The sequence below is a fragment of the Stegostoma tigrinum genome, chromosome 27 (assembly GCF_030684315.1).
Source record: "Stegostoma tigrinum isolate sSteTig4 chromosome 27, sSteTig4.hap1, whole genome shotgun sequence".
Lineage (NCBI taxonomy): Eukaryota > Metazoa > Chordata > Chondrichthyes > Orectolobiformes > Stegostomatidae > Stegostoma > Stegostoma tigrinum.
Window position 1 is genome coordinate 46,188,879 of NC_081380.1, and position 24,112 is coordinate 46,212,990.

The 24,112-nt window shown below is 52.5% G+C and overlaps 2 protein-coding genes across 6 annotated transcripts; one reads left to right on the plus strand and one right to left on the minus strand.

The window, feature by feature from the left end:
* Positions 1 to 1,231: 1,231 nt before the first annotated feature.
* LOC132211031 (tRNA uridine(34) hydroxylase-like) lies at positions 1,232 to 19,246 on the minus strand. The gene is made up of 4 exons (XM_059655438.1): positions 19,113 to 19,246; positions 13,833 to 13,967; positions 7,084 to 7,192; positions 1,232 to 2,540 (listed from the first exon to the last, which is right to left on the minus strand). Exons 2-4 carry the CDS (start codon positions 13,941 to 13,943, stop codon positions 2,269 to 2,271), a joined length of 492 nt encoding a protein of 163 aa, XP_059511421.1. The 5' UTR covers positions 13,944 to 13,967; positions 19,113 to 19,246; the 3' UTR covers positions 1,232 to 2,268.
* On the plus strand, positions 18,963 to 23,558 carry med31 (mediator complex subunit 31). Of its 5 annotated transcripts, none has more exons than XM_048557512.2 (5): positions 18,963 to 19,210; positions 19,970 to 20,101; positions 21,071 to 21,145; positions 21,636 to 21,732; positions 22,919 to 23,558. In XM_048557512.2, the coding sequence occupies exons 2-5, from the start codon at positions 20,062 to 20,064 to the stop codon at positions 23,109 to 23,111; spliced, it is 405 nt and encodes a 134-aa protein (XP_048413469.1). In that variant the 5' UTR covers positions 18,963 to 19,210; positions 19,970 to 20,061; the 3' UTR covers positions 23,112 to 23,558. The 5 variants fall into 5 exon arrangements, with proteins under 5 accessions (XP_048413469.1, XP_048413466.1, XP_048413470.1 ...); XM_048557511.1 differs by lacking the exon at positions 19,970 to 20,101 and adding an exon at positions 20,669 to 20,744 and having other exon boundaries at positions 19,105 to 19,210; XM_048557510.2 differs by lacking the exons at positions 18,963 to 19,210; positions 19,970 to 20,101 and adding exons at positions 19,219 to 19,348; positions 20,669 to 20,744.
* The last annotated feature ends 554 nt before the right edge of the window (positions 23,559 to 24,112 follow it).

Consider the following 24,112-nt stretch of genomic DNA (forward strand, 5'->3'; position numbering starts at 1 on the left):
GGGGTCTGTGTGATACTGTACAATTCTCTTTACTAACTCACTCACAAGCGCTCTATGTCTACTATACTGCATTTCCATTCTTAAAGCCATGTTTTTGTAGTACATTTTACTCTTTCAAGATAACCTAAGGGAGGGTCTGAGGAAGGGTCACCAGACCCGAAACATTAACTCTCACAGATGCTGCCAGACCTGCTGAGCTTTTCCAGCAACTTTGTTTTTGTTCCTGATTTACAGCATCCGCAGTTCTTTTGGTTCTTAATCTAAATTAAACATCCCTTCCTGGGCTGCCAACCCATTCCTGCTACTTTACACTTTTAATTCTTATCAGGCCCATGCTACAACCCATGTTTAGGGGATAATAGGAACTGCCGATGCTGGACAATCTGAGATAACAAGGTGTAGAGCTGGATGAACACAGCAGGCCAAGCAGCGTCAGAGCAGCAGGAAAGCTGATGTTTCAGGCCTAGACCCTTCATCAGAAACATCAGCTTTCCTGCTCCTCTGATGCTGCTTGGCCTGCTGTGTTCATCCAGCTCTACAAGCTGTGTTTAGACCTGCTACCCCTGAATAGGTGTTAATACCGTGACCTGCTCAGAACAATACCATTCCCGCCATCATGTCTCCATAACTCTCTCAAAACTGTGGGAAAAATTTTAATATCAATCAGCCCTTCTCTCAGAAACCACCTCTCAGAAGCTGAATGGGTTGCAGGACATCAAACCCCTTCCTTCACCAGCACATCCCTATAATCTGCTGATTTTCATCTCTTACAAGTTTCCTTATATACCACCTAGTTCTAGGACACTAATTCCTATTTCTAACTTTTATTTGGGATTACCATCTCATATTCATGGACGGATTTATACTTTTTAAATACATGTTAAACAGGGCTGCTAGATAACAAAGTGTGGGGCTGGATGAACACAGCAGGCCAAGCAGCATTTTAGGGGCACAAAAGCTGATTTTTCAGGCCTAGACCCTCTGATGAAGGGTCTAGACCTGAAACGTCAGCTTTTGTGCTCCTGAGATGCTGCTGGGCCTGCTGTGTTCATCCAGCTCCACACTTTGTTATCTTGGATTCTCCAGCATCTGCAGTTCCCACTGTCTCTAAATAGGGCTGCTGTTCCCTTTCAGAAACTTATGATCAAAACAGCGCTTCTGTGAAACTGAATGCTTGAATGTTTAAGAACTGTCAAAACCAGAGACAGTAAATGAAATCTCACAAACCAGCTGCTGGAGATCAATTTAATATCCTCTATAATTTCGATTAGTACATGCTTAATTTCTCTCTTATTTAGATCAAATAGGTGTAGAATTTTTACTTACATTACTGACTTTAAAGACAAAAGGACTAAACCCCCCTGATTTCGCAAGCTCAGACTGGACAGGCATTCTCATCCCATCGGGAGGAACTGCCAGCGTTTAGGAATTCTGAGGAAGGGGCACCGGACCTGAAACCTTAACTCTGTTTATTTTCCGTCACAGATGCTGCCAGACCTGCTGAGCTTTTCCAGCAACTTCTGTTTTTGTTCCAGAACTCAGCAAGTGCTTAAACCATCTCCTGCTTCCCCAGGACAGATGTCATGCAAACTTGTGTACAATAGATACATTAAAATGTAAAATCTGTGTATAAAAGAGGAGACTGTAAAACTGTACTTTGGATTCCATCACCACCTCGAGCTGTTCTGTTGTGGATGTTTAAAAAGGCTATTTTTGTAGCTCACTGATCTCAATGGTTATTGAACCTGACCCCATGGAGGTAATGACCACTCGGCCAGTAAAACCCCCTCAGAATCCGACAGGGTTTAAAACAATCATTGCATTCCACTCAATTCAAATGGATCCAAGTCTTTCCTGGCCTCGGCACCCCTTTAGGACAGACCTCGATATCCCAGGAATGAGAAAGGTTGTATTGTCGAAACCCGGTTCCCCGACACGGACTGTATGTCACTGAAATATCGAGTTTGTGGTTCAAACTGATCATCGCTGTAAGGTCTCGCATTCATTCAGCAGTTTAGTGATCATAACATTAAAACGTAGATATGAAATAAAGAGCCTGCCTCAAGACTATACTCTCCTTTTTCCTAACTGAGATTTAGTTAACATGCAGCAATTAATTTTAATAGTAAAATGAAATGAATTGCGGTATAACATGAGCAGATTATAACAAAGTCTGATTAGCCCCATGTTAACATTCCCATTTGATGCTGTGATGTGTTCTGTGTAATTTCCTGATGAACCAGACACCCAGAACCCAGTCTGACTGGCTCAGAGAGGGGCCCTGAACTCTGGCTTTACCAGGTAGGCCCACATGTTGTTGTATGGGTGGACAAGCTTCGTTGGCTGGCCGAATCTGTCCACCATGGGCTTGCTCTCGTTGGCCCATTTCACCAGGCCGCCCTCCAGGTTATAGACTCTCAGTGCACCACGCAGCGTCTGCCCAGCATCACTCGCGAGAAACTCCTCCATTTTCTGTGCCAGTTTGGATGAGCGATAGCCCACGGTGCAGTAAAACACAACCTCCCTCTCTTCGTCACAATCTGCAGAAACAGAAAAGCCAAAGTAACTCTTGTGCAGGATGATGAGAAAACCCAGTGTCAGCACACGGAGGGAGACACACAGAGACAGACTGAGAAACAACAGGCAGACACGGAGACAGACTGAGAAACAACAGGCAAACGTGATGAGAGAGACTGAGAAACAACAGGCAGACACAGAGTAGACTGAGAAACAACAGGCAGACACGGAAAGAGATGAGAAACAACACGCAGATACGAGAGAGACTGAGAAACAACAGGCAGACACAGGGGAAACTGAGAAACAACAGATACACAGAGAGAGAGACTGAGAACCAACAGTCAGACACGGGGGAGACTGAGAAACAACAGGCAGAGCCGGGGGGGGGGGGGGGGAGACTGAGAAACAACAGGCAGAGCCGGTGGGGGAGACTGAGAAACAACAGGCAGACACAAAAGGAGACTGAGAAACAACAGGCAGAGCCGGGGGGAGGGAGACTGAGAAACAACAGGCAGAGCCAGGGGGAGGGAGAATGAGAAACAACAGGCAGACACGAAGACAGACTGAGAAACAACAGGCAGACACGGAGACAGACTGAGAAACTACAGGCAGATACGGGGGAGACTGAGAACCAACAGTCAGACACGGGGGGAGACTGAGAAACAACAGGCAGAGCTGGGGGTAGACTGAGAAACAACAGGAAGGGGGGGGAGACTGAGAAACAACAGGCAGACACGGAGAGAGACTGAGAAACAACAGACAGACGCCGAGACAGACTGAGAAACAACAGGCAGACATGGAGGGAGACTGAGAAACAACAGTCAGACACGGAGGGAGGCTGAGAAACAACAGGCAGACACGGAGGGAGGCTGAGAAACAACAGGCAGACATGGGGGAGACTGAGAAACAACAGGCAGACACGGAGGGAGACTGAGAAAGAACAGGCAGACACGGGGGGGGAGACTGAGAAACAACAGGCAGACAAGGAGAGAGACCTAGAAACAACAGGCAGACAAGGAGAGAGACCGAGAAACAACAGGAAGACACGGGGGGGGGGGCTGAGAAACAACAGGCAGACACGGGGGAGACTGAGAAACAACAGGCAGACACGGAGGGAGACTGAGAAACAACAGGCAGACACGGGGGAGACTGAGAAACAACAGGCAGACACGGAGGGAGATTGAGAAAGAACTGGCAGACACGGGGGGGGGGGGGGGGGGGCTGAGAAACAACAGGCAGCTTCAACTCCAGGAAAACACCAGCAATGGCAGCGAGGTCAAAGGGCCTTTTGGAAAATCACCGCGTTCCTATCAGGTGCATCACCCCTGACGTGACTTTCAATCGTACTCTGTCCCTGATTCCTCAATCTCACTGGATCTCCCAAACCCACTGCATTCTTAGATTCTCCCATCCCAATGGATCCCCAGTCCCAGTGGATCCCCCAAACCCACTGTTCTTCTGGGTCTGCAATCTTACGGAATCTCCAAACCGACTGTCTCTATGGATTCCTCATGGCACTGTCTGGCCTGGATCTCTAACCCCGCTGGATCTACCAAATCCATTCATCCCAGATTCCAAATCTGACTGGCTCCCCCCGTCCACATGCTCAGACCCACGGTCCCCTCCATGATCCCAATCGGCCCAGAATCACCTCAGTTGCAAACCCCTCAACTCAGCCAGGGGGACAGAAAGAAGGAGGGAAATGTGAGGGAGTCGGAGGGAGGGTGAGGGAGTCGGAGGGAGGGGGAGGGAGTCGGAGGGAGGGGGAGGGAATATGAAAGAGTCAGAGGGAGGGGGAGGGAATGTGAAGGAGTCGGAGGGAGGGGTAGGGAGTCGGAGGGAATGTGAGGGAGTCGGAGGGAAATGTGAGGGAGTCGGAGGGAGGGGGAGGGAGGGGGAGGGAGTTGGAGGGAATGTGAGGGAGTCGGAGGGAGGGGGAGGGAATGTGAAGGAGTCGGAGGGAGGGGGAGGGAGTCGGAGGGAAATGTGAGGGAGTCGGAGGGAGGGGGAGGGAGAGGGATCGAGGGGGAGGGAGGGGGAGGGAGTGAAGGGGAGGGAAGAGGAGGGAGTGAGCGGGGAGGGAAGGGGAGGGAGTGAGGGGGAGGAAAGGGGAGGGAGTGAGGGGGAGGAAAGGGGAGGGAGTGAGCGGGGAGGGAAGGGGAGTGAGTGAGCAGGGAGGGGGGAGGGAGTGAGCGGGGAGTGGAGGGGAGGGAGTTAGCGTGGAGGGGGGAGGGAGTGAGCAGGGAGGGGAGGGGAGGAAAGGGGAGGGAGTGAGGGGTGAGGGGGAAGGGAGTGAGCAGGGAGGGGAGGGGAGGGAGTTAGCGTGGAGCGGGAGGGAGTGAGCGGGGAGGGGAGGGAGTGAGCGGGGAGGGGAGGGGAGGGAGTGAGCCGGGAGGGGGAGGGAGTGAGCGGGGGAGGGAGTGAGCGGGGGGGGAAGGGAAGGGAGTGAGTGGGGAGGGAAGGGGAGGGAGTGAGGGGGGAGGAAAGGGGAGGGAGTGAGGGGGGAGGAAAGGGGAGGGAGTGAGCGGGGAGGGAAGGGGAGGGAGTGAGCAGGGAGGGAAGGGGAGGGAGTGAGCAGGGAGGGAAGGGGAGGGAGTGAGGGGGAGGGGAGGGGAGGGAGTGAGCGGGGGGGAGAATCACAGGGGGAGGACAGTCATTCGGAGTTGGGCGGAGGGAGGAGGAAGGAGTCCAAGGCACAGCAGGATAGAGGGCAGGAGGGTGAAGAAATGGGGGGAGGGGGGACGCCAGTGGAGATTGTGGAGTTTGAAAGAGAGACAAAGGAGAAAATGAAGGGAGAGAAACGGGGGACTGGGGGACGACTGTGGGACGAGGAAAGAAGGGAGTGGGCTAGAGGCAGGGAGAAATGAATGGGTGAGAGATGAGGAGAGGGATGGGGGCAGAATGAGGGGAGAGATGTGAGGAGAAGGAGGGAGGAGGTGAGGGAAGTGTCGTGGAGTCATTGAGCTTGGAAACATGCCCTTCAGTCCATGTCAACCAGGTTTCCCAAACTAACCCAGCCCCTCCTGCCTGCGTTTGGCCCATGTCCCTCTAACCCTCTCCTATTAATCTTTCATACACTGTACCTGAATCTACCTCCTCCTCTGGCAGCTCACTCCACATACAAACCACCCTCTGCGTGAAAAAGTTGCCCCTTAGGTCCCTATTAAATCTTTCCGTCTCACCTTAAACCTGCCCCATTCTAGGAAACAAGGCCTTTGCTACTCACCTTATCAGTGTCCCTCATGATTTTATAAAACCTCAAACTCCTGCACCCCAGTGAGAAAAGTCCCAGCCTATCCCGCACCTCTCGGAAATCAAACCCTCCGTTCTGTGTAATAACGTGGTTTAGCTTTTCTGAGCCCTCTCCAGTTTAATAATATCCTTCCAACAGCAGGGTGGCCAGAGCTGCACACAGTGCTCCAAGAGAGGCCTCACCAACACCCCCCACCCCGTACAACCTCAACTCCGATACTCCATGCTCTGAGCAATGAAGGCCCACATGCCGAATGCCTTAAACCACCCTGTCTGCCTGTGGTGAACTTTCAAAGAATTATGTGCCTGAAGCCTGAGGTCTCCCTCCTCATTTCTCAAGAGAAGGACAATGGGGAAGAGATGAGTGAGAAGGGAGGCCAGAGAAAAGCCTTTGTTAATATCGCAGCTGGACTGAAATGAGCTGAATGTTATCACACAGCTTGGCCCCTAACTGTAATCCTTAGCAGAAGGAGGTATCTGGCAGATAGAGAGACCCACTCAGCATGAGCTCTCCCTCCAAAACAAAACACAGATCACAAAAGTACTGATAACTGAGAAACGAATAAGAGAAAGGAGGAGGGAGACAGAAAAGGCAGCTAGAAAGAGTGAGAAAGAGATACTAGAGTTCAGGTTGGATAAGGGAGGGACAGTTGGAGTAGGAAACGGGCAGCCCAATACGTCCCCTTCAGAGTCTGGGCTTGCTGGGACCCATCTGGCCTGTGCATTCTGTCTCCCAGACCTGAGGCCTACCCACACAGCAGAGAGCTCAGGAACCCAGGAATGGGAGTAAGGCTGTCCCCTACCGACCAGGCCCGAGCCATATCCACACAGCAGAGAACTCAGGAACCCAGGAATGAGAGTTAGGCTGACCCCTACCGCCCAGGCTCGAGGCCTACCCACACAGCAGAAAGCTCAGGAACCCAGGAATGGGAGTAAGGCTGCCCCCTACCGACCAGGCTCGAGGCCTACCCACACAGCAGAGAGCTCAGGAACCCAGGAATGGGAGTAAGGCTGCCCCCTACCGACCAGGCCCGAGCCATATCCACACAGCAGAGAACTCAGGAACCCAGGAATGGGAGTTAGGCTGACCCCTACCGCCCAGGCTCGAGGCCTACCCACACAGCAGAAAGCTCAGGAACCCAGGAATGGGAGTTAGGCTGCCCCCTACCGAACAGGCTCGAGGCCTACGCACACAGCAGAGAGCTCGGGAACCCAGGATTGGGAGTTAGGCTGCCCCCTACCGACCAGGCTCAAGGCCTACCCACACAGCAAAGAACTCAGGACCCCAGGAATGGGAGTTAGGCTGCCCCGTACCTGCCAGGCCCAGATCCTTGACCAGATGATCCATGTCGGTGGTTTCTGGGTCAACGCGAATGGCTCCCTGTAAGTGGCTGACCTCGTACTCAGCGGGACTCCGGACATCCTGAAACAAGACGGGGACAGGGATAGGGCAAGGACAGAGAGATCAGGCCAGCTCACTTGAAGCACTCTGTAACCAAATCAGGGCCTGTACTGGGAGTGATGGGGACAGTGTAGAGGGAGTTTTACCCTGTATCTAACCCCATGCTGACCCTGTCCTGGGACTGTTTGATAGGGGACAGTGTAGAGGAAGCTTTTACTCTATATCTAACGAAATGCTGTCCCTGTCCTGGGAGTGTTTGATGGGGGACAGTGTAGAGTGAGCTTTACTCTGTATCCAACCTCGTGCTGCGCCTGTCCTGGGAGTGTTTGATGGGGGACAGTGTAAAGAGAGTTTTACTCTGTATCTAACCCCATGCTGTCCCTGTCCTGGGAGTGTTTGATGGGGGACAGTGTAGAGGGAGTTTTACTCTGTATCTAACCCCATGCTGCCCCTGTCCTGGGAGTGTTTGATGGGGACAGTTTCGAGGGACCATACTCTGAGTTTGAGAGTAGAAAGAGCTCTACACTGTATTAACATAGATAAGCTGCAGAGCTGGGCTGAGAGGTGGCAAATGGAGTTTAATGCGGACAAGTGTGAGGTGATGCACTTTGGTAGGAGTAACCGGAAGGCAAAGTACTGGGCTAATGGTAAGATTCTTAGTAGTGTAGATGAGCAGAGAGATCTCAGTGTCTATGTACACAGATCCTTGAAAGTTGCCACCCAGGTTGACAGGGCTGTTAAGAAGGCATACACTGTTTTAGCTTTTATTAATAGAGGGATCGAGTTCCGGAACCAAGAGGTTGTGGTGAAGCTGTACAAAACTCTGGTGCGGCCGCACTTGGAGTATTGTGTACAGTTCTGGTCACCGCATTGTAAGAAAGATGTGGAAGCTTTGGAAAGGGTGCAGAGGAGATTTACTAGGATGTTGCCTGGTATGGAGGGAAGGTCTTACAAGGAAAGGCTGAGGGACTTAAGGCTGTTTTCATTAGAGAGAAGAAGGTTGAGAGGTGACTTAATTGAGACATATAAAATAATCAGAGGGTTAGATAGGGTGGATAGGGAGAGGCTTTTTCCTAGGATGGTGACGGCGAGCACGAGGGGGCATAGCTTTAAATTGAGGGGTGAAAGATATAGGACAGATGTCAGAGGTAGTTTCTTTACTCAGAGAGTAGTAAGGGAATGGAACGCTTTGCCTGCAACGGTAGTAGATTCGCCAACTTTAGGTACGTTTAAGTCGTCATTGGATAAGCATATGGACATACATGGAATAGTGTAGGTTAGACGGGCTCGAGATTGGTATGACAGGTCGGCACAACATCGAGGGCCGAAGGGCCTGTACTGTGCTGTAATGTTTTATGTTCTAACTCTGACATGGTCGGTGTGTTGAAAGGAGGATAGCTCTGGGTGAGGAGGTGGTGGGTGGTGGGTTGGCGGGGGGGGGGGGGGGGGGGTAGCAGCAGCGCAGAGCTGAAGGAGAACCTGCGAGGAAATTGGAGCTGGTCCTGTGCCTTGTGTTTTTTTAGGGTCACTGCTGCTTTCTGAAAGATCCAGATTGAAGCCTTTCATGGTGTGGTTCTGTTCTGAATAGTAATTTCCCCCCCTCACTGTCTACCGTGGATGTTTGTACAACGATTGTACTGTAATTACCAGGAGAGGACAGCTAATCCCATTTCACTGTCTCATTATAGATGGCCGCTCGCCACTTGACTGATGAGTTTCCTGCAGATCGATGCCAGGTTTTGTCATGAACACACAGTGTGTTGTGGAAACAGCTTGAAAAGGAAAGGGTCAGGGAGTGTGGGAACATAACCGCGACGAAAACCATCTGTACCTGACGCACAATCGTTCACCACAGTTCACTCACACACCATTCGCTGAACGGCATATAAACTGGGTCACACGGGGATGACTAGCTCCAGGCTGGGGGCACAGGAATGGACTGAGCGACAGTGCTGTGGCAGTGACGGGGTTCGAGGAGGGGGGCGGGGGGTGAGGTGAAGAGAGGGTGTCCCAATTAGTCAGCGGGATTGGAGAAATGAAAATACTGATGTGGGGGGGGAATACTAAAGTTGTGAAAGGAGATTATAGAGCATCACAGTCGCACTAAAACACACATGGATGTTTATGAGATAACAAGATGTAGAGCTGGATGAACACAGCAGGCCAAGCAGCATCAGAGGAGCAGGAAAGCTTGACGTCTCGGGTCTAGACCCTTCATCAAAAAAGGGTTTTGAAAAATGTTTCTGATGAAGGGTCTAGGCCTGAAACGTCAGCTTTTGTGCTCCTGAGATGCTGCTTGTCCTGCTGTGTTCATCCAGCCCCACACCTTGTTATCTCGGATTCTCCAGCATCTGCAGTTCCCACTATCTCTGCATGCTTATGAAAGCTAATTAACATGTATTTAAAAATTCATGACTTATCTACAACACAAAAGCGGGCCATTCGTCCCATCTACTCCTTCATGGTGTTCCTGCTCTACACAAGCCCCCTCCCACCCTGTCCTGAGGCAGTGCTTCCCCTGTATCAGTGTATCAGCAGGGTTTACACGGACCATGCCCCTCACTCCCAGGCCGCTTTGCAAACACGCAGCGACTGTTAATGACACTTGGATGTAGAGAACCTGATCCTTACAGAAAAAGAAGACAAGCTGCCACACACAATGGGGAGATGGACACCATCCCCAACCCCAACCCAACCCCCATCCCCAACCCCAACCCAACCCCCATCCCCAACCCAACCCCCATCCCCATCCCCAACCCCATCCTCAACCCCCATCACCAACCCCAACCCAACCCCCATCCCCAACCCCAACCCAACCCCCATCCCCAACCCCAACCCAACCCCCATCACCAACCCCAACCCAACCCCCATCACCAACCCCAACCCAACCCCCATCACCACCCCAACCCAACCCCCATCACCAACCCAACCCCCATCCCCAACCCAACCCCCATCCCCAACCCAACCCCCATCACCAACCCAACCCCCATCACCAACCCCAACCCAACCCCCATCACCAACCCCAACCCAACCCCCATCACCAACCCCAACCCAACCCCCATCACCAACCCCAACCCCCAGCCCCAACCCCATCCTCAACCCCCATCACCAACCCAACCCCCATCCCCAATCCCAACCCAACCCCCATCACCAACCCCAACCCAACCCCATCCCCAACCCAACCCCCATCCCCATCCCCAACCCAACCCCCATCCCAACCCCAACCCAACCCCCATCACCAACCCCAACCCAACCCCCATCCCCATCCCCAACCCAACCCCCATCCCCAACCCCAACCCAACCCCCATCCCAACCCCAACCCAACCCCCATCACCAACCCCAACCCAACCCCCATCCCCAACCCCAACCAACCCCATCCCCTACCCCAACCCAACCCCAATCACCAACCCCAACCCAACCCCATCCCCAACCCCAACCCAACCCCCATCCCCAACCCCAACCCAACCCCCATCACCAACCCAACCCAACCCCCAGTCCCCAACCCCAACCAACCCCCATCACCAACCCCACCCAACCCCATCCCCATCCCCAACCCAACCCCATCCCCGACCCAACCCAACCCCATCCCCGACCCAACCCAACCCCCATGCCCCGACCCCAACCCAACCCCCATCCACCGACCCCAACCCAATCCCCCATCACCGACCCCAACCCAACCCCATCACCGACCCCAACCCAACCCCATCCCGACCCAACCCAACCCCCATCCCCGACCCCAACCCAACCCCCAGCACCAACCCCAACCCAACCCCCATCCCCATCCCCAACCCAACCCCCATCCCAACCCCAACCCAACCCCCATCCCCAACCCCAACCCAACCCCCATCACCAACCCAACCCAACCCCCATCCCCAACCCCAACCCAACCCCCATCCACAACCCCAACCCAACCCCATCACCAACCCCAACCCAACCCCCATCCCCTACCCCAACCCAACCCCCATCACCAACCCCAACCCAACCCCCATCACCACCCAACCCAACCCCCATCCCCAACCCCAACCCAACCCCATCACCAACCCAACCCCCATCACCACCCCAACCCAACCCCCATCACCAACCCCAACCCAACCCCCATCCCCAATCCCAACCCAACCCCATCCCCAACCCCAACCCAACCCCCATCCCCAACCCCAACCCAACCCCCATCACCAACCCCAACCCAACCCCATCCCCAACCCCAACCAACCCCCATCCACAACCCCAAACCCAACCCCCATCACCAACCCCAACCCAACCCCCATCCCCAACCCCAACCCAACCCCCATCACCAACCCCAACCAACCCCCACACCAACCCCAACCCAACCCCCATCCCCACCCCAACCCAACCCCCATCACCAACCCAACCCCCATCACCAACCCCAACCCAACCCCCATCACCAACCCCAACCCAACCCCATCCCCAACCCCAACCCAACCCCATCACCACCCCAACCCAACCCCATCACCAACCCCAACCCAACCCCATCCCCAACCCCAACCCAACCCCCATCACCAACCCCAACCCAACTCCCATCCCCAATCCCAACCCAACCCCCATCACCAACCCCAACCCAACCCCCATCACCAACCCCAACCCAACCCCCATCCCCAACCCCAACCCAACCCCATCACCAACCCCAACCCAACCCCCATCACCAACCCCAACCCAACCCCCATCCCCAACCCCAACCCAACCCCCATCACCAACCCCAACCCAACCCCCATCCCCATCCCCAACCCAACCCCCATCCCCAACCCAAACCCCCATCCCCAACCCCAACCCAACCCCCATCACCAACCCCAACCCAACCCCCATCACCAACCCCAACCCAACCCCCATCCCCAACCCCAACCCAACCCCCATCACCAAGCCCAACCCAACCCCCATCACCAACCCAACCCCCATCCCCAACCCCAACCCAACCCCCATCCCCAACCCCAACCCAACCCCCATCACCAACCCCAACCCAACCCCCATCCCCAACCCCAACCCAACCCCCATCCCCATCCCCATCCCCAACCCAACCCCCATCACCAACCCCAACCCAACCCCCATCCCCAACCCCAACCCAACCCCCATCACCAACCCCAACCCAACCCCCATCCCCAATCCCAACCCAACCCCCATCACCAACCCCAACCCAACCCCCATCACCAACCCCAACCCAACCCCCATCACCAACCCCAACCCAACCCCCATCCCCATCCCCATCCCCAACCCAACCCCCATCCCCAACCCAACCCCCATCCCCAACCCCAACCCAACCCCCATCACCAACCCCAACCCAACCCCCATCACCAACCCCAACCCAACCCCCATCCCCAACCCCAACCCAACCCCCATCACCAACCCCAACCCAACCCCCATCACCAACCCTCAATCCCATCCTCAACCCCATCCCCAACCCCATCCCCAACCCTCAATCCCATCCTCAACCCCCATCCCCAACCCCATCCTCAACCCCCATCCCCAACCCCAACCCAACCCCCATTCCCAACCCCAACCCAACCCCCATCACCAACCCAACCCAACCCCCATCCCCAACCCCAACCCAACCCCCATCACCAACCCTCAATCCCATCCTCAACCCCCATCCCCATTCCCCAAGCCCAACTCCCAACCCCTACTGCTACCCTCACCCCCAAACCCAATCCCAACCCCATACCCCAAACCCCATCCTTAACCCCCATCCCCAACCCCCACCCCCAACCCCAACTCCCAACCGCTACCCTCACCCCCAACCCCAACCCCCATTCCAAACCCCATCCTCAACCCCCATCCCCAACCCCAACCCCATTCCCCAAGCCCAACTCCCAACCACTACCACTACCCTCACCCCCAACCCCATCCCCCAACCCCCATCTCAAACCCCATCCTCAACCCCCATCCCCAACCCCCACCCCCAGCCCCATCCCCAACCCCCAACCCCCAACCCCATCCCCAACCCCATTCCCCAAGCCCAACTCCCAACTCCATTCCCCAAGCCCAACTCCCATCACCAAACCCAATCCCCATCCCCCAACCCAACCCCCAACCCCAACTCCCAACCCCATCCCCAATCCACCAACCCCCATCTCCCATCCCAAATCCCAAACCCCAAACCCAACCCCCATTCCAAGCCCCACCCCCACCCCAACCCAGAAATGGGCTGATCAAATCAAACGGCCTGTTCCTTCAGAGATAGTAGGAACTGCAGATGCTGGAGAATCTGAGCTAACAAGGTGTTGAGCTGGATGAACACAAGCAGGCCAAGCAGCATCAGAGGAGCTGGAAAGCTGACGTTTCGGGTCGAGGCCCTGCATCAGAAAACCATTTGATTGGAATGTGACTCATTCCCATTTGCTCGAGGGAATCTAAAGGGAAACTTACCCCTTTTAGGGGCTCAGGGGAGTCACCAGTTGCTTATTGCTTTCTCTGTCACAATGCCTCAGCCAATCAGAATCGATCTGTCAGCCTCTCAGCAAACTGCTGTGAATGTTCGAAACATGGCATTCTTGTGTGCGTGTCCTGACGAGAGCAACACCAGAAATTTCATCCCCGTGTCTCTCTCTGTTCAGCAATATCATGGATCATTGATTGAAGTGAGGTTTTGGATACATATAAACCATCTATTCAATGTATACATTTTATATCAGAGAATCACTCTGCTCATCACCAGCAATAGGGTCCACTTCTGATCCTCTGCCAGCCGTTGCTGTGTGCTGTCTGAGCCCCGGTCTTGCACTAAATTAAAGCTTTTTCGAATCCACATGATCACAAGGTCCATTCTCCCAGCGGCAAGGACTTCCACCTGGAAGTGAGGAGGACAGGATCTTAAAGCTGTGTTGGAAGGGACTGGTGAAGAGAAACACTGCGGGTATCTACAGGGAAAGTCCAGGATAGGGAAAAGGATGAGGAATGTTGGTGATCTGAAGAGACAGAGAGAGAGAGAGAGAGAGATGGGAAGAGAGGGAGAGGGAGAAACATCCAGACACAAAGTGAAGCACACACTGGGCCAAACAATAGTTTTTTGTGGTCCTGTGGGTCCCCATCAGAGATACACATCCCCGGGGTGGGGCGGGGGGTGTTCACAGGAATGATTCAGCAAACAGAGCATGACACTGAGGCCTGACAAACCGAGCTGTATCTTTGAACAGAGCCGGAGGAACGCAGCAGGCCAGGGAACATCAGAGGAAGAGGAAAGCCCATTTCTGATGAAGAGTCTAGGCCTGAAACGTCAGCCTTCCTGCTCCTCTGATGCTGCTCAGCCTGCTGTGTTCATCCAGCTCTACACCTTGTTATCTCAGACCCCAGCATCTTGCTGTCTCTGAGCATCTTTGAACATGATATTTCATAGAATCCCTACAGGGTGGAAACAGGCCCTTCGGCCCAACAAGCCCACGCCGCCCCTTGAAGCATCCCACCCAGACCTATCCCCCTATAACCCACACACCCCTGAACACTACAGGCAATTTAGCATGGCCGATCCACCTAGCCTGCACATCTTTGGATTGTGGGAGGAAACCCGCACACACACATGGGGAGAATGTGCAAACTCCACACAGACAGTCGCCCGAGGGTGGATTTGAAAACGGGTCCCTGGCCCTGTGAGGCAGCAGTGCTAACCACTGAGCCACCGTACCGCCCCAAATCTTAGAGGATCGAAGGCTGAAATGGTTTGGGCAGGGGTGATATGGAGCTTGGGACCCTCTCTGCTGCTGAAAGCCACTAGTGCTGGGACGAATAAAATCTGTACAAGAACAGCACTCCAAGGGTGTGCAGAAAGACAGGGACTCACTCACCTGAAAGATTTGAAAACAAGGACGAGAATTTTTAGAATTTATTTAACTGGGAGTGAATGTAGGACAGCGAGTACAGGAAGTATGGGACTCAGTAAGAGTTAGGTGTTGGCAGCTAAGTATCAGATGAAGTGAGGAGAGTTCATAGAACAGGGAAGGTTACGGATGAGAAAGACAGGAGTGAGGGGATCAGCAGCAGATGGGGCAAACTCAAGGGGCATGTTTACAGCAGAAAAAGTCAGCAACGCAGACAGGCATGGAGTCAGAGGTTCAGCTCAGGGTCAAATAGGACAGTGAGGTACACGCTCACAAAGCACATTAAGTTAAAACACAGGGTAATTTCTCTCCAAATTGCAGGCTCAAAACATAAATACACATTAAACAGCACACTGCAAGCAGTTACAGCTAACTGCATGACAAGACTCTGAATCATATTTAATCGCAGGGGACAATGCTCAAAGTAATCAGTAAAAGAACAGGAGTAACGCAAGAAGAAATGTTTTCATACAGTGAATGGCACGGCACGGTGGCTCAGTGGTTAGCACTGCAGCCAAACAGCACCAGGGACCCGGTTTTGATTCCGGCCTCGGGCGATTGTACGGAGTTTGCACATTCTCCCTGTGTCTGCGTGGGGTTCCCCCGGGTGCTCCGGTTTCCTCCCACAGTCCGAAGGTGTGCAGGCTAGGGTGGATTGGCCATGCTAAATGCAGGGACAGAATAGAGGATGGGCCTGGTTCTTCAGAGGGTTACTGTGGACTTGCTGGGTGAAGGGCCTGCTCCCATACCATCGGGGAATTCTACAAATGCATCGCCTCAGTGAGTGGAGTAGGCAGGTTCAATCAAGGCAGATGATGATTGTTCCTTTGAAGAGGCAGAGCAGACATGATGGGCCAAATGGCTTCCTCTTGAAGCTTAATACTTCTGCACATGTGAGGTGCATGAGAGTGGTACCAGGTGATCATTTGGGTAGCTAGTATACACAGGCCAGGCTCAATGGCCTCCACCTGAGCATGGGGCAGGCTGAGTTCAGCAACGACCGGGAAATTGAAACACTGGGCTGAAGGAGATGGCAAACACTACATTTAGACGACAGAGAAAGAGTCAGAAAGTAGGGGGCCTCCTGCTGGAGTGACATTCCCTCTAGGCCAGGTGGACAGGTAGATAGATTGTTGGCGAGTGTAGCCATCACTGGGGGCAGACAGGAAAATGCAGAGGACACAACCTTATTGCCTAGCAGAGCAGATATGAGGGATCGAATGGCCTCATTTGTACACAACAGTCCCGAGAAAGGCCCTTCAGCCCATTGTGAGGACACTAGTCACAGAGTTGTGCAGCACAGAAATGGCCCCTTTGAACCAGCTTTCCTAAACTAAACCAGTCCCACTTGCCTCGGTTTGGCCCATATCCCTCGAAACCTTTCCTATTGATGTACCTGTCCAAATGTTGTAGCTACATCCACATCAACAACTTCCTCAGGCTGTTCATCCCACACATGCACCACCCTCTGTGTGAAACATCTGTGCCTCAGGTCTGTTTTAAATCCTTCTCCTCTCACCTTAAAAATATTCCCTCTCGTTTTGAACTCCCAACGCCGGGGAAAAGATCTCGGCTACTCAACCAATCCATGCCTCATGATTTTACAAACTTCTACAAGGTCACCCCCTCAACCTCCTACACTCCAGGGAAAAAAGCCCCATCCTATCCAGCCTCACCTTATAACTCAAATCCTTCATTCCCAGTAACATCCTGGCAAATCTTTTCTGAACCCTCTCCAGTTTGATAATATCCTTTCTAAAGCAGGGCGACCACAGTACTCCAGAAGTGGCCTCACCAACACCCTGTACAAGCTTAACATGACGTCCCAACTCCGATACTCAAAGGTCTGAGAAAAAAAAGGCAAGCGTGCTAAATGCCTTCTCAACCAGCCTGTCCCTATATTAGTCTGGCACCCCCTCAGAAACACTGAGCCTTAATCTTATTTGTTCAAGCATCAGGTATGATCCAAATAAACTCCGCTGTGCTGCTCACACTCGGTAGGTGTGTCTCAGCAGATTCATTCCAAGCTGAACCCAGTGTGTCCTGGGCTTTTAAACCAGCCAACTGGGTCATTGCGTGGTGAATGTCAGTGATCAGCTCCCTTGACATGAGAATGTTGTCTTGAGTCACAACAAAAATATTAACACCTCAAAACTAGACAGGCCACAAAACATTTCCCACAAATTGTACCGAAAGAATCACCTTCAATGCTAGAAAATGTCCCAGGGCCTAATTGAAAACACAAAGGTGGAGCGAGAGATGATGACAAAACCTTAATGTAGTCCAAAGGATTGGCATTTAAGATATGGGAAGGCCGGAGATTCCAGAGGTGGAAGGTGAAAAAATGCAGGAAACATTCAACATGCCTGACAACATCCACAGAGGGAGAGGGAGAGGGAGAGGGAGAGGGAGAGGGAGAGGGAGAGGTTGGGGGTGGGGGGGGACGGTGGTGAACAAACTGCACGGAAGCTGGTATCCCATCACATTTATTTACATGTGCACTGTGCACAGGCTGTGGTCAGCCAGCTCCTCTAAATCCCCTGTTTATGTTGTTGAGCCAGGGCTTCCTAATTGGCCCAGGTTAACAACCCCAACCAAGGACCTCATAGTCAATGAGATCCACCTGGTTCCAGTCACTATAGGAGGTAAATGTTTGACACCCAGACTCTGCTTTAGAATACCACAAACACAACAGTATTTGGAATTACCCCCATCCTATCTCTGACCATAAGGGTGTAGGAGCAGAAAGAGGCCATTTGACCCATCAAGTCTGTTATAGAATCCCTAGAGTGTGGAAACAGGCCATTTGGCCTAACAAACCTACAATGACCATCTAAATAGTATCCCACTCATACCCAAACCCCTACCCTATCCGTGTAACCCTGCATTTCCCACGGCTAACCCATCTAACCTACACATCCCTGGGCACAAGGGGCAACTTAGCATGGACAATCCACCTAAGATATGGAAAGAGGAAACCCATTCAGACATGGGGAGAATGTGAAAACTCCACACAGGCAGTCACCCAAGGCTGGAATCGAACCCAGGTCACAGGCGCCACGAGGCAGCAGCGCTAATCACTGAACTACCACACTGCCCCTGTCAGCTCAGCTAGTCAATGTGATGATGGCCTATCCTTAACTCCACTTCCCTGTCATTTCCCCAGATCCCTCTGTTCTCTAACCCTTCCCAGAAACATGCATCCTGTACAGGAAACCCTGAGCCTGCATTCACCACATTCTCTCAACATGTTCAGCGCAGTAACACAGTCATCCCAAGCCCAGACTCCTTCTGCATCAGGGTCCCTCTGATAGACATAACTGCCCCACCTTCCCCTCTTTCCCAGGGGCAATGCTTCAGCCCAGGGGGCAGCACCACCTCCTCCTGAGGGTCCTCCAGCCCAGGGGACAGCACCACCTCCTCCTGATGATCCTCCAGCCCAGGGGGCAGCACCACCTCCTCCTAATTATCCTCCAGCCTAGGGGGCAGCACCACCTCCTCCTAATTATCCTCCAGCCTAGGGGGCAGCACCACCTCCTCCTGATGATCCTCCAGCCCAGGGGGCAGCGCCACCTCCTCCTGATGATCCTCCAGCCCAGGGGGCAGCACCACCTCCTCCTAATTATCCTCCAGCCTAGGGGGCAGCACCACCTCCTCCTGAGGGTCCTCCAGCCTAGGGGGCAGCACCACCTCCTCCTAATTATCCTCCAGCCCAGGGGGCAGCATCATATCCTCCTGATTATCCTCCAGCCCAGAGGGCAGCACCACCTCCTCCTGATTATCCTCCAGCCTAGGGGGCAGCACCACCTCCTCCTGATGGTCCTCCAGCCCAGAGGGCAGCACCATCTCCTCCTGATTATCCTCCAGCCTAGGGGGCAGCACCACCTCCTCCTGATGGTCCTCCAGCCAAGAGGGCAGCACCACCTCCTCCTGATTATCCTCCAGCCCAGGGGGCAGCACTGACTCCCACTGTAAGTCGGAGTGGAATTACTTCAGTTGGCAGCTGCTATCGGGAGAAGTGACCCGCTTGCGAGCAGCTCGTTAGTTCTATTCATTCTGGTAGTTTGAACTGACGAGAAGGTAGGTGCTGTGACTAGTACCGATTAAGAGAAGGGTCAGACCTGCTTAATGGAGGCTGCTGTTTACACCGAATCTCTTCGAGCGGGAGGCGGAGAGAAGAAACAAACAATGGCGGCTGCACCAGCCACCATGGAGACAGGTAAGGAGCGGAAGTTAGCGGCCACGTGATAGCGAGCGGGGCGGAAATATCTGGCTCCATGATTGGGCGGGGCGGAAGTAAGGGCCTTCTCGTTCACTCTTGAAACTGGGAGAGAGGGACGTTTGCTGCTGACTCTGGGTAAAGATAACAGTAACGGAAAGAGGCAAATCAGCCCCTTGAGTGGTTGGTAGTACAGTTTCTATGGGCCGAATGGCCTTTACTACGATGCTAAGAGCCTGTTTTGGCACTAACTGAGACAGTGGCTGTTCTGTACTCTATCTCCATTACACGTAGTGCTCCTCTGTTGTAGCACTCTAGTGATCTCAGATACAAAACGGTTGATTGGGCCCTCGAATCAACTCCCTTTTTTGTAGGGTAGAGATCCACACATGCCTCCTCTGCTGACTAACCTGGTTCTGAATTTAAGATAATGCCCAGTAAACCTGAACTCAACTCCAAACATTGAAATGTTTTTCCTAGCGAGTTTTGAGAAGATTTGTAACTCAGGTTGAGTTTCTGGATCTTCACCGGGGGCTCATTGACGATGTTACCTAGTTTTCAGACGTCTCGTCACCAAACTAACCTTCCAGCTCAGCGAGCAAACTCACATCCAGATGTTTTTCCTTATCAACTTGTTTCAAAATACTCCATCAAAATCACATCTTTAACATGCTGCATTCCACAGAATACAGGCTTTGTTTATTTCACCAAACTTGGTCATTGGCCCCTACTGATTAAACAATACCTTTGTTCCTCCAGCTAAGCTCCTAAAAAAAATTTATTCATGGGATGTGGACCTTGCTGGTTGGTGAGCATTTAATGCCTGCCTCCTAGATGCTGTGGTGAAGCTTATGGTGAGCTGCCTTCTTGGGCCACTCCAGTTCCTTTGGGGTAGGTACATCCAAAGTACTGTAAAATAGAGGGGCTTTTATGTAGGAGTTTAGGCATCAATGTATGGACACTCGCATCACACCTGAGTTTGACCTAGTGTTTATCTGATACATTTGTTCCTTCCCACGTGCATGTGCCCTCTCACACCACTAGGAATTGCAAGAGTATGACTGCAGCTTAATATGTATCCTTGACTCTAGCTGGGGCCTTTGTGATTCACTTGAGGTCCCTCCCTGAGCTCATACCGAGGCTGAGCTTCCTGGTCTGGTGGTATATTTTAACATTGCACCAAGCATTGAACTGGGCCTTGCATATTCAAGGTCATCAATCTCCATGTGATTAAGTCATACAATGGATTCAAACTATCGTAAAACAAAATTAAAAAAAACTACAGCATATAGCTGGAGAATCTCAGCAGGCTTGGCAGCATCTGTGGAGAGAAAACAGAGTTAACATTTCCAGTATAGTCACCCTTCTTCAGAAGTTCTGAAGTGTTGAGTTCCCCAGCAGTTTTTTTTTGTTTCAGATTTCCAGCATTCACAGAGTTTTTTTTTGTTTTATCCGAAGGTAAATAAGATAAGAATTCCTGGAGAAGATATGATCTACGTTTATTGTTTGGATTTGAAGTCATGCTGCAATGATAGTACGTTGTCCTGCGAAGCGTGCCGTGTGTACATTGGCTGCCACTTCCTTGATTGCAAAATTAAAAAAGATAGTAGCAGCAGGAAGAGGTCACTTGAACCGTCGAGCTTACTCTGCCTGTCAGTAAGACCCTGGCTGATCTGACTAAGGCTTCAACTTGACTTGCCTGTCTGACCTTAACCCGTAAACCCCCTTCTCAAACAAAAATCATTTTACTTTATATTTTATCTTATTTGTGATGACTTTGGTTGAATTTATGCCTTAAGGTAATGAGTAACTTGTCCTTTCCCCCCTCTGCTCTCTCTCTCTCACTCTCTCTACCCCCAGAGGAACAGGCAAAGCTACGATTTGAGATGGAGCTGGAGTTTGTGCAGTGTCTGGCGAACCCGAACTATCTGAACTGTAAGTGCCAGTGGGATTCCCCTGGACCATTGGCCAGTTGCTGTTTCCAGCAGTGACATGGTAAAGTAAGAAACCACTGAGCTTCATCACAGCTACCGACAGGACGCTTTCTCCCTTCTGCATGAGGCAGCACATCAGTGTTATCGCCAGCCTCTTGAAGCATGTCTGTGATTGAACCAGACTTGGACCCATAGATAGAGAGGGAAGTGAGTCTCTTCTGATGTAACTTTGAAACGAAGCCCTGGGTGGGGAAGGGGAAGTGCAGGAGGCACTGAGCACCAAAGTGTCTGCTCCAGTGAAGCGTAGATGCCATGCACCTGAAGAGCGTAATAGACCCACTCACTTTGATGCAGTAATGTCTGTAATGACAAGGAGCTACCTCCCCATGCCCTGGGGATGGTACTCGCCAGTTAACAGTATCATTCTCTCTTCAACATTACCTTAGTGCTGGTGACAATACCGTAATTTTCTTTTTGTTTCAATGTGGTAGTTCTGGCACAACGAGGGTACTTCAGAGACCGAACGTTTGTCAATTACTTCAAGTATCTCCTGTACTGGAAGGAGCCAGAATATGCCAAGTACCTGAAGTAAGTATCCACCCCACTGGACAGCTTTTCACAGTAATCTTTGTCGTGGGATCAATATCCACTCAGTGGTTAGCACTGCAGCCTCACAGCACCAGGGACAAGGGTTCAATTCCACCCTCGGGCGACTGTCTGTGTGGAGTTTGCACATTCTCCCCGTGTCTGCGTGGGTTTCTTCCGGGTGCTCCGGTTTCCTCCCACAGTCCAAAGATGTGCAGGCTAGGTGGATCGGCCATGCTAAATTGCCTGTAGTGTTCAGGGGTGTGTGGGTTATAGGGGGATGGGTCTAGATAGGATGCTGCAAGGGCGGTGTGGACTTGTTGGGCCGAAGGGCCTGTTCCCACACTGTCGGCATTCTGTGATTCGTATCCAGGATAGCCCCAAATGCCATACATTCCATTCCTGGCCTGAAGGCGTCTGCTGTTCACTGGGATGAAATGCATTCCGGTACATTATACAACCGAGTCTGTCAGAGTAATCTCAGAGGAACAGCACCCCCATCAATCACTCCCAGGGACAGGGACAGCACGGGGTTAGATACAGAGTAACGCTCCCTCTACACTGTCCCCCATCAAACACTCCCAGGGACAGGGATAGCACGGGGTTAGATACAGAGTAACGCTCTCTACACTGTCCCCCATCAAACCCTCCCAGGGCAGGGACAGCACGGGGTTAGATACAGGGTAAAGCTCTCTCTACACTGTTCCCCCCATCAAACACCCCCAGGGCAGGGACAGCACGGGGTTAGATACAGGGTAAAACTCTCTCTACACTGTCCCCCATCAAACCCTCCCAGGGCAGGGACAGCACGGGATTAGATACAGCGTAAAGCTCTCTCTACACTGTCCCCCCAACAAACACTGCCAGGGCAGAGACAGCACGTGGTTAGATACAGCGTAAAGCTCTCTCTACACTGTCCCCCATCAAACACTCCCAGGGCAGGGACAGCACGGGGTTAGATACAGTGTAAAACTCTCTCTACACTGTTCCCCCCATCAAACACTCCCAGGTCAGGGACAGCACGGGGTTAGATACAGTTTAAAGCTGCCTGTATCTCTGCAAGTTTCCCAGTGTTTCTTGAAGTTCCCTCCCCTCTTTGCCACTCTTCCTCCATGCTTTCCTCCTCTCCCCGCAGCCTCCATTGTGGCCTCTCTGCCAGTCTGTGTCTCAGTGCCTGTTTCTGTCACAGGTACCCCCAGTGCCTCCACATGCTGGAACTGCTACAGTATGAGCACTTCCGCAAAGAGCTGGTCAATGCGCAGTGTGCCAAATTCATCGACGAGCAGCAATTACTGCACTGGCAACATTATTCACGGAAACGGGTGAGACTCCAGCAAGCACTGGCTGAACAGCAGCAGCAGAACATCACGTCCAGCAAGTGAGGGGACCGTGCTGTGGGCTGAGGGCCAGGCAGGTGCTTTGAAGGAACCTGTGACAGAATGTGTGAGGAAGCCCTGTCCTGCAGTGATAACACACAGACATTTAATTCAGTGGCGTGGAGAGATTCTGGGGAGTGAGGGGAGGACAAGCCTCCCCTCCGTATTTCTGTTACATGAAGCGCTGATTAACACGAAGGAGCCTATTGAGCTGAGTGCCTCCTGTTCACCTTGACTGGAGGTAACAATAATGTAGTTGCCTCTTGGACTCAGAAGCTAAATTCATCAAGGTTAATTCCTGAAAGTTAACTTAGAAGTTGCAGAGCAGATCACAGCCATATTGGGGAGTGTTAGGTTTTTATATGTGAATAGTACAATGTAATGTAGTTATCACAAAGATTCACATCTGAGTGAGAGTCATTCTGTGAAATAATAAACCAATGGTTACTGTGATGCCTCAAAGACTCTTTAAAACCTGAAAAGAGAATTTAGAACTATATAACATAGACAGAGTACCAGTGGAGACGGGCCTGTCACTGTTTAACACTGGGGTACAGTACTGGTGGGGACAGGTCTGTCACTGTTTTACACTGGGGTGCAGTACCGGTGGGGACGGGCCTGTCACTGTGTAACACTGGGGTACAGTACTGGTGGGGACGGGTCTGACACTGGGGTACAGTAGCGGTGGGGACGGGTCTGTAACTGTCTAACACTGGGGTACAGTACCGGTGGGGACGGGTCTGTCACTGTATAACACTGGTGTACAGTACCGGTGGGGACAGGTCTGTAACTGTGTAACACTGGGGTACAGTACCGGTGGGGACGGGTCTGTCACTGTGTAACACTGGGGTACAGTACCGGTGGGGACAGATCTGTCTCTGTGTAACACTGGGGTACAGTCCCGGTGGGGACGGGTCTGTCACTGTGTAACACTGGGGTACAGTCCCGGTGGGGACGGGTCTGTCACTGTGTAACACTGGGGTACAGTCCCGGTGGGGACAGGTCTG

What these genes read in the sequence shown, in the direction of transcription:
- LOC132211031 (XM_059655438.1), bottom strand. Translation starts at nt 13,943, where the DNA reads ATGGACCTTGTGATCATGTGGATTCGAAAAAGCTTTAATTTAGTGCAA. An exon ending in AGAAGTGGACCCTATTGCTG is followed by an intron (nt 7,193 to 13,832) that starts GTGATGAGCAGA and finishes GTCTTGTTTCAG; the next exon opens with GATGTCCGGAGTCCCGCTGA. An exon ending in CAAGGATCTGGGCCTGGCAG is followed by an intron (nt 2,541 to 7,083) that starts GTACGGGGCAGC and finishes CTGTTTCTGCAG; the next exon opens with ATTGTGACGAAGAGAGGGAG.
- med31 (XM_048557509.1), top strand. Translation starts at nt 19,120, where the DNA reads ATGGAGGCTGCTGTTTACACCGAATCTCTTCGAGCGGGAGGCGGAGAG. An exon ending in GAACCCGAACTATCTGAACT is followed by an intron (nt 21,146 to 21,635) that starts GTAAGTGCCAGT and finishes TCAATGTGGTAG; the next exon opens with TTCTGGCACAACGAGGGTAC. An exon ending in GAATATGCCAAGTACCTGAA is followed by an intron (nt 21,733 to 22,918) that starts GTAAGTATCCAC and finishes TTTCTGTCACAG; the next exon opens with GTACCCCCAGTGCCTCCACA.